This window comes from Ursus americanus, chromosome 27, assembly GCF_024610735.1.
Source record: "Ursus americanus isolate L20-20 chromosome 27, mUrsAme1.1.p, whole genome shotgun sequence".
In the NCBI taxonomy this organism is placed as follows: Eukaryota; Metazoa; Chordata; class Mammalia; order Carnivora; family Ursidae; genus Ursus; species Ursus americanus.
Window position 1 is genome coordinate 4,067,238 of NC_142153.1, and position 15,259 is coordinate 4,082,496.

General features: G+C 46.1%; 1 protein-coding gene across 4 annotated transcripts in view; it reads right to left on the minus strand.

Moving 5' to 3' along the window:
* Positions 1-15,259, minus strand: part of PSD3 (pleckstrin and Sec7 domain containing 3) — a 701,003-nt gene that overhangs the window by 590,749 nt on the left and 94,995 nt on the right. For 2 of the 4 annotated variants that reach the window (XM_087856333.1, XM_045779175.2), the window contains exon 3: positions 4,335-5,216. The exons of 1 other annotated variant lie outside the window; for it this stretch is intronic. In XM_087856333.1, the coding sequence (XP_087712459.1) occupies positions 4,335-5,069 (735 nt within the window). In that variant the 5' untranslated portion in view covers positions 5,070-5,216. Of the gene's footprint in view, positions 1-4,334; positions 5,217-15,259 lie in introns of those variants that run through there. One more of the 4 variants, XM_087856336.1, reaches the window with a different exon arrangement.

Genomic DNA, 15,259 nt, shown 5'->3' on the forward strand with positions numbered 1-15,259 from the left:
TGGATATAGCCCCCGGGCGCTGGCTTAAGTCCCAGATCTCCCGAGAGAGGCAAGCCCACCCGGTATCTTCCTTGCGGGGAGGTCATTTGACAAAATCATTGCTTTTTAGAGACAAACTGATTGTTTTAATACTTTCATTTCACCAAACAGTTTCATTCCCTCTCTGGATTTGTAGATGCATACTTTATGCGGAGTGTGAGAACTGGAAAGACCTCAGAGAACAAATGTGATAACCTAGCTTTGTTCAGTGAGCTGTCAGGGGCCCCTTAGCTAGTTAGTTGCCAGAACCAGAGTTTCATTTCCATCTCTTAAATTCCAGTGCCAGAGACCTTTACTCTAAATTAAAACTTTCCATCAAAAATTTAATGCACTTTGGGGCGCGTGGGTGGCTCAGTCAGTTAAGCGTCTGCCTTCCACTCAGGTCATGATTCCAAAGTCCTAGGATGGAGCCCCGTGTCTGGCTCCCTGCTCAGCGGGAGTCTGCTTCTCCCTCTCCCTCTGCTCCTCCCCACTGCTCCCTCACAGGCGCAGGAGCTCTCTCTCGCTGTCTCTGTCTCAAATAAATAAATAAATAAATAATCTTTTAAAAATTTAATGCACTTTACAGACTTCTATTTCAGACATTGGTCTTATTTTAAGGCAAAACAATCCAAGATACAGAAAGTTAAAACTACTTTTTTCTAGTCTGCTTGACAAGGCCTGCCTATAGGACAGTAGACTGGCACTTCCCGTCACTACCTTAAAGAAGAACTACCCATCCCTGTCTCCCTCCCGCGTAAACCTCCCAGGGACTCCTTGTCTGTCCTGCTCCTTCTCCACCCTGTCTTCTAGATCTGAGCACTCCTGGAAACTGGGGATAAGAACTCAAAAAGGTGAATGCTTTTGAGATGACAGAGGAAGAGAAAGAGGAAGACCAATAGAGAGAGGTAAAATTTCTGGGAAATTTAAAGCTATAGGTGAAAATTTTGTGAGGTTTATAAAAATGGCATTTGGGAGAAAATTTTCTGTCATTTACATACCAAAAGTCATTGTTATTTCAAAACATAACATATATAAGATACGAAGACCTAGTTTTAAAAAAAATGGAAATTTCCCAAAATGATTATAGAGAAAGCTTCTTTCCCTCTCTTGTGTTGTGTCTGTTTTCTTTATCTTTGTATGGTCTTTGTATCTTTAACCCCAAATTCAAGCCACCCGTTGGCAGTTCCTCTTGTTCCCACAGAGAGGCAGCAGAACATGGGGTCCAAGAAACTGTTAGGGCTGGCTCTGGCCTCAGACCATGGAACATTTTGTGATTCACACTGACGGGCTCACCACAGGAATGTTGTAGCCCTCAGCTGGCATTGCCAGGAGCTGGAACTCCACGTCTTGCAAACCCAGGCCTTCCCTGCTTCTAAAAGTCACACTTGTTCGCGCAAGGCTGGTTACTAGATCCGATATTCCTGACGGTCCTTCTCCCATCCTTTCCACCAGGGAAAGTAGGAGAATAGTATCCCAGGTTCTAGAAGCAGTGTATTGCCTTCCAAGGAAATCTCACCCTCTCAGAAGACACTGAGAGAAGGCTGAAAGAGCTCTGACTTCTGAGTGGATAACTAGAGTTCTGTCCTGAGCTGCCATGTCCTAGTAATAGGACACAGCAAGCAGCTGACTGTCCCTAAACATCTTGTCACCTCATCAGTGAAGGGGGGATGATAATAACGTATATCCTCGCAGAATTCTGAGGTTTTAATAAGAGGAAATAGTGCGTTGGAAGGCCCATGTTGGTCACAGAGCGCTATAATTGTTTTTACTATAAATTAGGAACCCATTGATTTGATTTGATTTGCTGTGCTTATTCCCTGTGCTAACTTGGAAGGATTTAAGTCAACAATTTTCACATTGGAGCCCATTTGTTTCAACTGTGAGAGGATAAATTTAGCCATCTGGAGCACTGCGAAGAAGAGAGTTTATGCTTACGATCCAGATTTTTCTGCTTGGAAAGTTGATACAAGAACCTCGATCCTATCATACACATGTAGTCTATGCAGGCTTTGCTTCCATATAACCAGCATTTCACTTTAACAAATATAATTGATCATATGTTTCACGAGTACATCAAGTGGAAGTTCCCACTATAGGTAATCAAGGGCTTTCCATTCATAGGTGACAAGAAGATGTTTTCAATCACCCTTCTGCCACTTTGCTGTGACTTATACAGCTATGAGAAACATGAGAACACTGGAGAATTATCAGACACTAATCGAGCAAATCCAGACACCTTAATCAGCTCAGGATCACAGATGGAAAATCTGTCTCTGTTAATTTCTCCTTTCTCTATCACAGAAGACCAGGAAGGGTCACCTGGTTAATAACAGCCACAGGCATTTAAAGGACTTGTGGTCTGAGGGTGCTAATTTCACAACTTGCCTTCCTGTGGTGGAGGGAATCACAAAACCTGACCAGCAAACTCAAGGTTAATTTTTTTAGCCCTGCTTCCTAACCCTTGAGTCCCACCCCACATGAACCGTGTATTCCCTGGTCCTACCCAAATGTCCCACTGATTTGCCTCTCTTTTTCTCTCCTTTAAGACAGGGCTACAGAGTATCCCTTTCACTGGCCCAACACTTTCATATACAAATCTAAGTTTTTAGTCTGGAATCTTGCAATCCCTGCTTTAGATGGGGGCAGATATCTGGGAGCCCATTAGCAAAAGTGGCTACATGAGGTAGACAAGGCAGAAATCCACCCACTTGGACCAACTCCCAAGGTGCCTCTCCCTAGACAAATGGCAACAGTTCTGAGGCTTTGGCTTATATCTGGAAGATAGGAGGGGAGAGTAGGAAAAGATGCCATTTTCAAGTTATCAGACCAGCATTAAAGTACATAAACAACTACTGTGTGACCCCACATACAGAGTCGGGGCTGACGCACGGGAATGTCATTCCTTGTAAGTCCCTGTAGGAAATGAATGATACAAGAACTAGGAAGGAATGTCAACTATTTCTTAAGGAAGCATGCTAGCATCTCTCTTCTTCTAAGAGTTCCCCTGAACAGTAGGCTCATCCTTTCTTAACTGTGACTGTACAGGCTCCCTGTTAAAAAGGGAAAGGGAAAGGAAGGATGGTGTGTAGAAGCATGTAGGAGACAGCCGCAGAATCTAGATGAAGCCACATCACTCCCAAGCCCACGGAAGACCCATTTTCTGATGTTATGAATTTCATCCGTTCCTCCTGTGAGGTCCCTGACAGTCCCCTCCGTGTCAACCTTCCACATGTCCCGACAAAAATCCCTACTCTTCCATCTCCTCTCAGCAACCCCAGCACACACACTCTTCCTCACCCTCGCTGCTGTCACCTATATATCTACAACGTATAGCAAAGTGTCCATGCTGCGAAGAAAGGAAAAATAAAAGCATAATTTTGTATTTTGTCCACCCATTTTGGGAGCCATACACCTGAACTGGGTGGAGAGAGCAGCAGCGTGATGAGGGCGTGGAGTCAGAGATGCAGAGAACAAGACGCTAATGACAGAGTCAGCGTGGCCGTGGTTGGACATACAGCCCACAGGAGCCGGAAGAGACCCTGAGGAGCACGCGAACGTACCTCCCCTTCCCTTCCTGCTGGGAAGTGGAGGCTGGGAGGCTGATGCCCAGGCTACATATCCTCTTGGGGCGGGGGAGGGTGATGGAAAGTAGATGTGGGCCTTAGAGGGTCAAACATGTAAAGATGTGTCTGAGTTCCAAGCTGTACCCCAGTCCTGAAGACCTCCACAAAATTCACTGAAGCCTCCCCAAAGTTCCCACAGCCCATTCTGGAGAACAGATTTTGCTTCTGCCCTCTTCTTTTTGGAAGGAAGAAGATTTTTGCCTAGCCACTTGTCAGTTCTCCCATCTGGAACTGGGGATATGGGCCTCTATTCTTCAGGGTGGTTATGAGGATAAATGGGATCTAAGAAAACATCTAGCATGATGGCTGGCGCATCACCGGGCTGTAAAGGTCTGTAGACCTCCTTTGTCCTTCCTCTGGTCTTCCCCTAAAAGTATGTACTTCCTTGCCTAACTTCTCTTCTCCTATCTTTGGCAGAAATCTTGGGAAACAGTTATTCACTCTCCCCTTCCAAACAAAAAGTTGTCAATGTCTGGGAAGGTGGCGGAGCCTGGGGGAAAGATCCAGGCCCAGGCTCGGCGGACTGTGGCTGGTGAGTCCTCTACTATTGGGGTGCACCCAATCCATAGCAGAGGGGACACCCAAGTGTGAGGAACTGCGAAGCCTGGTGGGCTCACCTGTCCCCACTCTCTAGCCCTCTTCCAAGAGAACAGCTGGAGTCCGGGGATTCAGCCACACACGCTTTCTTACCTTGAGAGGCAGAGCGGCAGGCGGGGCCGGGTAGCTCTTGCTGGTCTGAACACGTGGACAGTATCTGCAGAGCCTTGCTCTCCTAGCTCGCGCTGTGCTCCCGGCGCCCTCTTCACAGCTGTTTGGGAGCACCTGGCAGGTGGCCACACTTCTCCTCAGCATAGCGCTCTCACCCCTGTCAGTAGTGTGAGCCAGGTTGGACTGTGGAATTGAACATCCCCAGGCATCCCAAGACCGAGGGTCCGTGCTCCACAGGTCCTGGGGGGCAGTGGTGGCTGCCCAGTGCTCCCAGCCCATGGAGGGATTGCTCCTTTCATCGCTCATTACGGGAGCTGGGCTAGGAAGGCTGCATGACAGGGGCTGTAGTCGTCCAAATTTCCTGGAGGCAGGGGCCAGGGAAGGCCTGTGACGTGGGGATCTGCACACGCGACCCCTCCTTACACACAGGTCCCGGGGTTTTTCCTCTCTCTCCTCCTTCAGAGCAGAGCAACTGAAAGCAGCTGGTTCCTCTGTCCCAGAGGCCCCCTTCTGCAGCAGGCGCAAGGGGGGAGCAGCCAAGCCCTGTGTGCGCCTGAGGTCCCGGCCTGCCAAGAAGCCAGTCCTGGGACTTGGGAAAATGTGTCCCTCCTCCGGGCCCCCTGGGGCTGCTGTCCAGGCTGCAGCGGCTGGAGACAGGGAGGGGGGAGCGCGGGCAGGGGGGGCCTGCAGCTGGATGGAGAGGAAGGAAGTTTTCATCTGCTGTTGCTCAGGCTGTTCAGCCACTTCCTCCAAGGGGGTAGGGCTGGCTCCTGCCAGGGTCGAGTTTCAGACCTCAGTGCCCAGGGATGCGAATGCCAGCAGCTGTGGGCAGACACGAGTTGGCCCCATGGTTCCACTGACAGCCTGAGGAAGCAAACGACACACCTTCAGCACCCAGGGGGAGTCTTCAAGGAGCAGGGGGAATGTTGGCTGTGGGGCTGGACTCAGCACTCACTTCATAGAATCACAAGAACAGACAGACTGGTGGGGCACACACTGGGACTGAGGGGTGGGAGGGGACAGTCAAGACTCCACCGCTCTCACCTTGGTGTGTCGGATGGAATTCCTTTTTCTTAATTAAATATCCCTTTCCCCATATTTGAAATGAAACACTAAAGTTATTTGTTTCATTGTTTCATCCTAAATTCTGTGTTAGCTACAGCTGTTCTTTGGTGTCTGACTTGTGAGACAGTGTGTGATGTAGAGATGAAGCCTCCAGGACACTTCAAAGTGTGCTTGCAATCTCGCTTGCCTGCGCTGGTAACACACAGTTTACCCAACTTCAATGTTTTCATGAATTTCCTCTTTAAATCCTGTGGTTATTTAGGAGTGCCCCAGCGTTAGTCCCATAGTTCCATATCAAAATACTTGACATCACACACACACACACAAATAAATAAAAATAAACAGATAAAGAAGAAAAAGAGATAAGGGGAAAAAGAGAGAGAGACAGTGACAGAAAGATGAAATTAAAAACCTGCAGTGACAAACCAGATGCAAGGGGGTTTTGTTTGTTTTAAAGAAATACTTCAGCCTCTTGTGAGAACCACAGTAATCCACCTGGAAATCCATTGAGTAATCCACTTTCAGTGTTACTATAGGCTCAATACCTCTCACAGTGGAAAAGAACATTCTGAGTCCTGTGGCCTTATCCCTGAGGAGTGAAGAGAGAGTAGGAGGTGGGAAAGGTCTTTTCTTTCTCAATGTGGACTTGACTGCAAGGGAACCAGGACATTATGCTAGGAGACAGACTGCGCCCAGAGCCCAGAAAGTTGTCTGCTCTGCAGCACACAAGCCTGAGCCCCTCTCCCTCCCTGGCCCCTGGCCATTACCTTCCATCGGCAGCACCCCTGGGGTAATGCAGGGCCACGGCTGGCCAGGGCGTCTTGGGAAGTTCTCAGGATGGGTGGCGGGGGTTCTCCATTTATTTTTATTTTTAAACATCTTCGCACAACGTTTACAACCAAGGCGATGGCGGCTCTGCCCTCATTTCCAGACAGCTGACCAAGGAGTCAGTGTACATCTCCTGAGAACTGTGCCAGCGCTGTCTCATGTAGGCATGGGCCACTGTAACCGTCTACAACAAACACCATTACAGAGGAAACTGTGGCGAAGTCTTAGACCCGTCCACTGAAATAATGATATGTTGATCTGATCACGCTGTTTTTCAACAAAAGTCCTGTGTCCGGTCCTCTTATGTAATTTGCCCACTGTCCCCTAAAATTACTTGTTTGGACACTAATCACTCAACAAATGCTAGTTTGTTAACTGATCAACCGCTAAGAAGGCCAGGAGCTCTGTGTTTGTACAGAACAGGAACGTGGCTGAGAAGAAACCATCGTTTTGTTTTAGCCTCTACGGTGGCGAGCATTACAGCAGGTGCTTTGCACACCTTCTGTGACTCAAGGCAGAACACAGTCCCGTGAGGACGTGGCACCACCTTGGTCCTGCAGGTGCGGAGTGTGCGGCTCAGGGGAGTGAGAGGATTACCAGCTGCCTCTTTCCCACAGCTGCAGATAGGCCAGGGCTTTGAAGAGTGAGGAGATGAGAGGTCTCACTTCAACTCCAACCTCCAAATAAAACGAGGTACAAAAGAACTATGGTGGTAGTGGTAGTGTGTTCACGACACTTCTCTTGTCTAACTTTTTATTTGTAAGCCTACCCCAGAAGTAACTACGGACAAATATTTCGTTTCTAGGTTGTGCGGGTTTGGAATAGGAGAAGAGTAAAGAAATGGTAGATGCCACTAAAGAGTCGGCAGAAGGGCTGACAGGACTTACTTGGAGGACACACGTAAGACATCTCCTTAGGACCCTCTTAAGTATTTGGGGGGCACCTTAAAGGGAGGCTGAAGTTCTGTATGAGAAGTTGAGGCAGGTGCCAGAGAGACACAGGTTTCTGCTATGATGTAAATAGCACTGTGATTGAGAGCACATGCTTTGATGCCAGACAGACATTTCTCTGAATCCACTGTGTGGCTGTGTGACCTTCAGCAAGTTACTTAACCTCTCTGATAATTAGTTTAAGATGAGGTAACAATATCTAATTTATAGGGTTGCTGAGAGGATTAGGTGGAAGTGTATATAAAGGGCTTACTTAGCTTAGTAGCTGGCACATAATGGTTTCTCAATAAATGTTAGGAACTCTTAGAATTTATACCCACATACTATTAAGGCCTAGAGAAAACTGGTTGACCCAATGGAAAGGTTGAGCTGTGGCATGAAATGTATATATTTAATCCATGGTGGGCAATCACACGCATATTTTCATGCTTCTCATGTGATGAAGCACCTAAGAGCTAAGGAATTAATTGGGATGAGGGAGGAGTCAGCTGTGAATTGGGGTCTGGACACATGTGCTTGAGTTCTGATGTGATCATTTATTAGCTATGACTCACAGTAAATTTCTGAACTTCAGTGCATTTACCTGAGCAAAATAAATTTCTGCCTTTCCTGCCTTACAGAATTATCTCGAAGGTCAAATGGGATAATCTATGTAAGAATACTTTGTAAACACAAAATTCATATATATTAGGTCTTTAAGTCAGCATGGGTTTTGTTATAATATCAATAATAACTCTAAATCATTGCCTCTGATTTCTCTGAAGACTCAAGATTTCTTTGTCTGAAAGGATTCTAGGTTGACTCCCACCACCATTGACCTTCAAGATTCATAAGGTGTGATCGCAAACAACAGATAATTTAAATTATGCTCTATTTCTGCTAGTGATTTCTTCTCATTACATTTAGAGAGGAAAAGAACATTCTAGAATCTTAACAAGGGTGGTGTGGGGAGTGGGCATTGAGGAGGGATATCAGAGTACTTGCTTGTCTCACTTAAATCTTATGACAACCTTAGGAAGTAGGCAGCAGGATCCCCCTTTTAGAAATGCAGAAAAGAGGGGCACCTGGATGGTTCAGTCGGTTAAGTGTCTGCCTTTGGCTCAGGTCATGATCCCAGGGTCCTAGGATAGAGCCCCACGTTAGGCTCCCTGCTCAGTGGGGAGTCTGCCTGTCCCTTTCCCTATGCTGCTCCCCCCACTCAGGCTTTTTTTTTTTTTCTCTCTCTCTCTCTCAAATAAATAAGTAAAACAAAAAAAAAAGAAAAGAAATGCAGAAAAGGGAGAATAAGGAAAATGAAGTCACTTGCTTAGAGCAATGTGTTTTGGGAGGACAGGGATTTGAGATTTGCATCCAGGTCTGGCTCTTCCCCTCACTAGGCTGGGTAGGCCCCATCAACGCTGCAGCTCCTTCAGCATGTCTGTGCTTCCCATCTCCAAAGCCTGGATTCCTGGGGAAGACCTACTCACCACATAAGTGTTATGTTTGCTGATGAGGGAGCCTCTCTAAAATTGTTTCCCTGGTGTTTTTAAGAGCTTAAAATGATTCAAGATTGTACAAAAATGGTAAAATCAAGAATCTGTTGTCTGAGTTGAAGATAAGGTTTTCTCCCAGGAGTGGTGATTCCAGAGAACAAGTGTTAGAGGTGCAAGTTCCAGGAAATCCCAAGGATTCCCGGAAATATTCTATTCAGAGTTAAAGTCAGAGTCACAACCTGCCTCTCTGCAGTCAGTCATTCTCTCAGAAGGTGGCATCCACAGTGGTCCGCCCTTGTTAATTAAACTGGGAAACTTCTGGAGTCACTGTGTCCAGTTTGTGACCTGTTGGTCATCCATAGCCTGATAGGAAGGAAAGAAGGCTATAGGAGGTATAGCCTCTCCTGCTATATGTGTTTGGAAAATGCATTCCTTTTTTTTTTATGAATCATCAATTTTATTTTATTTATTTTTTTAATAATATTTTTTATTATGTTAGTCACCATACAGTACATCCCTAGTTTTTGATGTAAAGTTCCATGATTCATTACTTGCGTATAACACCCAGTGCACCATGGAAAATGCATTCTTGAGTCAAGAAAGAATGAGAAATAGGGCAGAGGTAAGGGTGGGGCATGGGACTGAGGAAGAGTTTGGCAGAAATGAAACCTGAATAGCTAAGGAGGCAAGAAGAGGCCAGAGAGAGTATGTTAGGGCAGGGACATGGACTGAACTGAAAGATATGACCTAGGAGAGTCGGAGCAACGCCAATAGTAAGCACTGAACATTCCTATTCATGCCATTTCAACTAAGGCTTCAAGATTCTTTAGGATAGTCTATCTACTGGTTAGAAATACACCTCCCCTCACAGTTGTGGCTTAAATAAGGAGATTTGCTTAATAGTGAACATGTTAATGCCGACATTAATCCTCACAACAAGGTAAATATTAGAGTCTATCTCAAAGCAGACACTAAGTGTGCAGAAGTTAAACTATTTTCCCAAAGTGACATAGCAATTAAGTGGATGCAGACTCGGGTCTTTCAGGCGCCAAAGTCTACGTGCTTTCCATGATGCCACACTGCTTCCAAATGCCTCTATTCAGGGACCAACTTTATCTTCTATTTTATAGATAAACACCTGCGATTTGGAGAGGTTAAAAGAAAGAAAAGAAAACTTTTCTCACATCCTTTTCAAGTACCAAGGGCATATGGTCCCCTCAACTCCTCCACCTCTTACTTTCTTCAAACTCACTCGCCTGTGACCATTTCCTGCCTCTCCCCAATAAGCAAGCTCAGCTCATTTCTTCAGGAGTCGACATCATGTCGGATATTTCCCCTTGCGATGATTATTTTTGGAAGAACCAGATGGAGTTTTCCCATTTCCATTTCCTGTAACTGCCTGCCACCTTGACGCCCCCCACCCCATAGATGGGTGCGTTTTGAGTGACTTGCGTTTCAGGTTGATACGTGCCTACCCCGGCATCTGATCCCATAGGCTGACTGTTTTTGAAGTAAATGGAAAAAGTTCTTGAACAGACCAGAGCGATACCCATGAGGAATTTAAATGCTCAGCTCTGTGTCGTGCCCAGCTGGCTGTCTTTTAGTTCATGGTTTCTGAAGCCTTTTCCACTGTGAAAGCGCTGGACAGTCAAAGGTGGGGGTCTTTGCAGCCAGGTAGGGAGCTCCACCTTACAGAAGGGGTGAGGTGGGGTGGGATAGGGACAGTTTGTGGTGTGAGGAGTAAGGTCTGAGTTATTTGTGTTCTAAGACCCAGGTCAGAGCCAGAGGCTATACCTCCTTCACTTAATCTCTAATTGTTCCAGATCATTCTTCAGCGAAGTTCTCCTCACAGTGTTAGTGCGTTTGCCAGAAGCAGCCTTCAAAAAAGCTTGATTAGATGAATAGGGATTACATCTAAGTGAACCTTTTATAACTAATTAGAGGAAATGACTCATTTCTATTGAACTCATAATGGCTGCAATTTCATCTAGTGTCACCATGTGCCAAGGACTTCCCACTTGCTACCCAGTTTAGTCCTCAAGAGGCCACAGGATGAAGAAACTGAGGCCCAGAGACATGAAGCACCTTGCCCAAGGTCATTAACAAGAGGTAAAGCCAGCATTCAAGCCCTTTTGTCCTAACTCCAAACAGGGGCCAAGTGCCTCTCAGTGCATCCCTGTCCTCATTCCAGCCCACTCCAAGTTCCTTCAGTGCTCACTCCATCCCAGTTCAATGGATTTTACTAGCTGCTGCTACCTCGGTCTTCTAAGACCCCAAGTCAGTCATGCCCATGATCTGTGGTCTCCAACATAAAGATAATCTTAACCACTGGTTTGCCTGTACCTTCCCTCTCTTTCCAGACTTTTCTCCCACTGCTCTTCCATGGGATCCCCCTCATGCAAGTGTGTTCCCCATGCAAAACTTTCACTTAGACCCTTGCTTGAGCCCCTTCCCTTCTCTGTCTCCCCCACCTATGCAAACGCTACTGCCTTCTGGGGCCCTGTACAGATTCCATCAGCTTTCTGACACCTTGCCAGACACTCCGGCCGTCAGGAGTCCTTCCCTTCCTAGCATGCTCTGCCAACAACTTCTATTCTAACGCCAGCCACGTGTTGTTCCCTGTGGTGAAAGAGAGAAAAGAAAGAAAGAAGTTTTCAAAAAGTTTGGAAATTGTCTTTTTGCTAACTCCTGACTCAGTCTCAAAAATCCAAAATATTTTAGTGTTACAACCATTCTGCCCTAAGTAAAACATCTGGCTCAGTTGTATACTCAGATCAGAACCACACATTGGTAATTTTTGAGATATACCAGACAATAGTTTCACTTGAAACACTATCAAATTATGACTAATTCAGCAGTGGGTTTGGAAAGCTGTGTGTGAGGCATACCAACTTGCCCAATGAGGCACTGTTTAAATAGAAGCGAAGGAGGTTTTATCGGGTCTTAATAATAAAAACAATTACTAAGCACGTACTGATTGAGTATCCGCTCGCTACCCTGCAGTAATAATGCCCTTGCATAAAGGTCTCACAGGAAAACAGTGATCTTCAGTCCTTGGGAGTTTGATCTTTTGCTCTATTCCCTGACTCCAGCAAGGGCAAAAATATGATCCAGAACCAAAGCAGTCACCTGCATCAGTGTTAAACACAATTTCTCTCCCAAGAAAGGCATGATGTCATCCCTTAAGTAACAGGAAGGGAGAAGTCGAGAATATAATAAGGCTAGATAATATTTGGTGATACTTACTTATCCAAAATGGATTCCCTGTTTTGTTTTTAGGATTTCTGGGCTTCTGCTATGATTCTTGACAGGGGCTTCAGGTCAAAGGAATGATGGTCACTGGAGACAGGCCTAGGCTTTGTTTTGGAGAAGAATGAGAAAAAGAAAAGAGCTCTGACCAGATTGCAGGTCTAGCCCCACACCTCACCAGGAGCACAGATTCAGCATCTATATGTGAAATATAAAAATATCTGCCCTAACTCAGAGTGTTACTGAATAATTACCATGTTAGGACTATAGAGGAGAATTCGAATTTTGATGCTTTCTTTTAAGATAAGACAAATTGATTAAACAATTGAGGTTTTATTTTAATTTTGTTTTATTTAAATTCAATTAATTAACATATATTATTAGTTTCAGAGGTAGAGGTCAGTGATTCATCAGTTGCATATAACACCTAGTGCTCATTATGTCACATGCCCTCCTTTTTTTTTTTTAAAGATTTTTATTTATTTATTTGACAGAGAGACAGCCAGCGAGAGAGGGAACACAAGCAGGGGGAGTGGGAGAGGAAGAAGCAGGCTCCCAGCAGAGGATCCTGATGTGGGGCTCGATTCCAGGACCCCGGGATCACGCCCTGAGCTGAAGGCAGATGCTTAATGACTGAGCCACCCAGGCGCCCCGTCAGATGCCCTCCTTAATGCCCATCACCCACTGACCCCAGCCCCTCAACCCCTTCCCTTCCAGCAACCCTCAGTTTGTTTCCCATGGTTAAGAGTCTCTTACAAGAGGTTTGTCTCCCTCTCTGATTTTGTCTTGTTTTGTTTTTCCCTGCCTTCCTCTATGCTCCTCTGGTCTATGTCAGTTGAGGTTTCTAACATCAGTGGCATGTATGTCATTGCCACCAAGGGACACACATTCACCATTTCAACAAGTATTGTTGAGCGTCTCCTGTGTGGCAGGGACTGCAGAGGTAAGTATGCACTAGTCAGTGCCCAGAAGCAGCTTCGATCCAGTGGGGGTGCTGCCTACACGGAAAACTCTGAACCCAGATACAAGTAAGAAAACGTCCTTAGATGCAGTGAGGCCACAGTGCTACAGGGCTCAGAAGAGAGGACACTGCGGAGTCATATTGCGGACTGAATGTTAGTGTCCCCCCAGGATTTATTAGGTTTAAACCTAATCCCAGTGGTATTTGGAGGTAGAGCCTTTGGGAGGTAGTCAGGTCATGAGGGTGGAGCCGTTTTGGTGGGGTTCATTTCCTTAAAAGAAGAGGCCAGAGGGCTGTTCCTTCTGTCCTGTGAGTTCACACCAAGAAGTCGGCATTGTGCAATGGGGAAGAAGGCCCTCGTCAGACGCTGAATTGGCCGGCACCTTGATCTTGGATTTCCCAGAACGGTGAGAAATAAGTTTCTATTGTTGATAAGCCACCAGTTTGTGGTATTTTGTGAAAGCAGCTTGAATTGACTAAGACAAAAATTCATACCACGTAATGGGGTGCCGCTACAGCAAACCCCTAAGAAGGTGGCGGCAGCTTGGTGGCCGGGTTACAGGTAGAGGCAGGAGGAGGTTTAGTTGCTTGCTGGACAAAGCTGAAATTATCATACAGGAACATCTGTAAACAATTGTGGTAGGAGCTCAGAAAGGAAAGGAGAGCTGTAAAGAAGTTTTCCATCTTAGAAAATACATAAATCATCATGTACAGAATGTTGATAGAAATGCGGACAACAGAGGCCATTCCGATGAGGTCTGTGATGGAGGCGAGGAACTTGTTGGACAGTGGAGAAAAGGCCATCCCTGTTCTAACATGGTGAGGAATGCCGCTGAACTGTGTTTGCGTACTAGTGTTTTGTGGCAGGTAGAACTTCCAGGGCTGAAGTTGGATGCTTTTAAGATTATTTATTTATTTATTTAGAGAGAGACAGACCGTGATAGCAAGAGAGAGTGCGAGTGGGGAGGAGAGGGAGAAGCAGGCTCCCTGCTGAGCAGGGAGCCAGATGCCGGGCTTGATCCCAGGATCCCGGAATCATGACCTGAGCGTCAGGCAGATGCTTAACCGACCGAGCCTCCCAGGTGCCCCATGAAGTCAGATGCTTTGTGGAGGACACTTCTAAGCAAAGTGTTGAAGAAGTGACTTGGTTTCTTCTGAGTTCTTACAGTAAAATATGAGAGGAGAGAAGTGAATTAAAGATGGAATTATTAAGGAAAAAGGAACCAGACCTTAAAGATTTGAAAAATTCCCATACTGAATAAAAAGAGAATGTGTTTGGAAGAGAATGTAGGGTGTGGTCCAGCACCCATTTGATAAGGAGATTAGAATGGGCGTGAACTGCCAGGTAAGGAGCACCATGAATTTTGACTTTTGAAGATGAAGGTGAGATGAGAGTAGGAAGAGAGGGCAGTTCGGAAAATATGTACTTGCATACGATGCGTCTCTGCAATAGGTCTCATAGCACATATCACGATGTGTCATCCCAGAGTTACTGATTTGCTTAATTATTTGAAGTCTGTTTCCCACAGGACTAGGGGAGGTACCACGTGACTTTGCTCTTCACCCCACACCTAGTCCCCAGCACAGAGCTTAGCACCATAAATACTTGTTAAATGAAGAAACAGTGTATATGTGGACAAGTTCTTGCCTTTAATCAGCTTGTAATCTAATGGGGAAGACAGAAAAACACAGCTTTAATACAAGATAGAATGGGATAAACACTGAAGAGAGGTACAAGTAGAGAGATTTTTCTGACAGAGCAGTCAGGGAGGTCTCATGGAAGGAAGGCCACCTCAGGTGGCCTTGGTCAGCATTACGATAGGTAAAGATTAGGAAGTCATACATTCAAGGCTGGAGGAAACTAGAGGAAAAACACAGAAATGGGGCATGATGTAACAAGTTTAGGGCATATGATAAGTGGCTCAAAGTGATGGCGTGCATGCAAACATGGTTTACAATGGGAAATGGGGGACGTTTAGATCACAGAAGGCCTCGAAAATAAAGTTAAGGGAGTCTTTTAAGGCTTTTGAGGAGGAATGACTTTGAGTCTGTGAAAGACAGTTTGTTAGCGTGCTCAATTCCGTGCTTCAGCCCAGCAAACCCTTCTTGGGGGTCTGGTGAGAGCTAGTCGTGCACACTGCGCTGGGCATGAGTGCGCCAGGCCCTTCACAGGCCACATTGCACGAGTTCCCACAGCACACACTGGCACCTTGGGGTTTAGATAAGCAAACAGAGGCTCTGAGGGTGCGTGGACCAAGCAGTAGCCACAGTAACCAGTGTGGTCTGCCAGGCGTCCGAGTCATTCTCTGCAGCCCTCAAGCCGTGTTCCCGTCAGGAAGCAAACAGAAACGCTGCCTGGGAGACACAGCGTGTCCTTTCTGC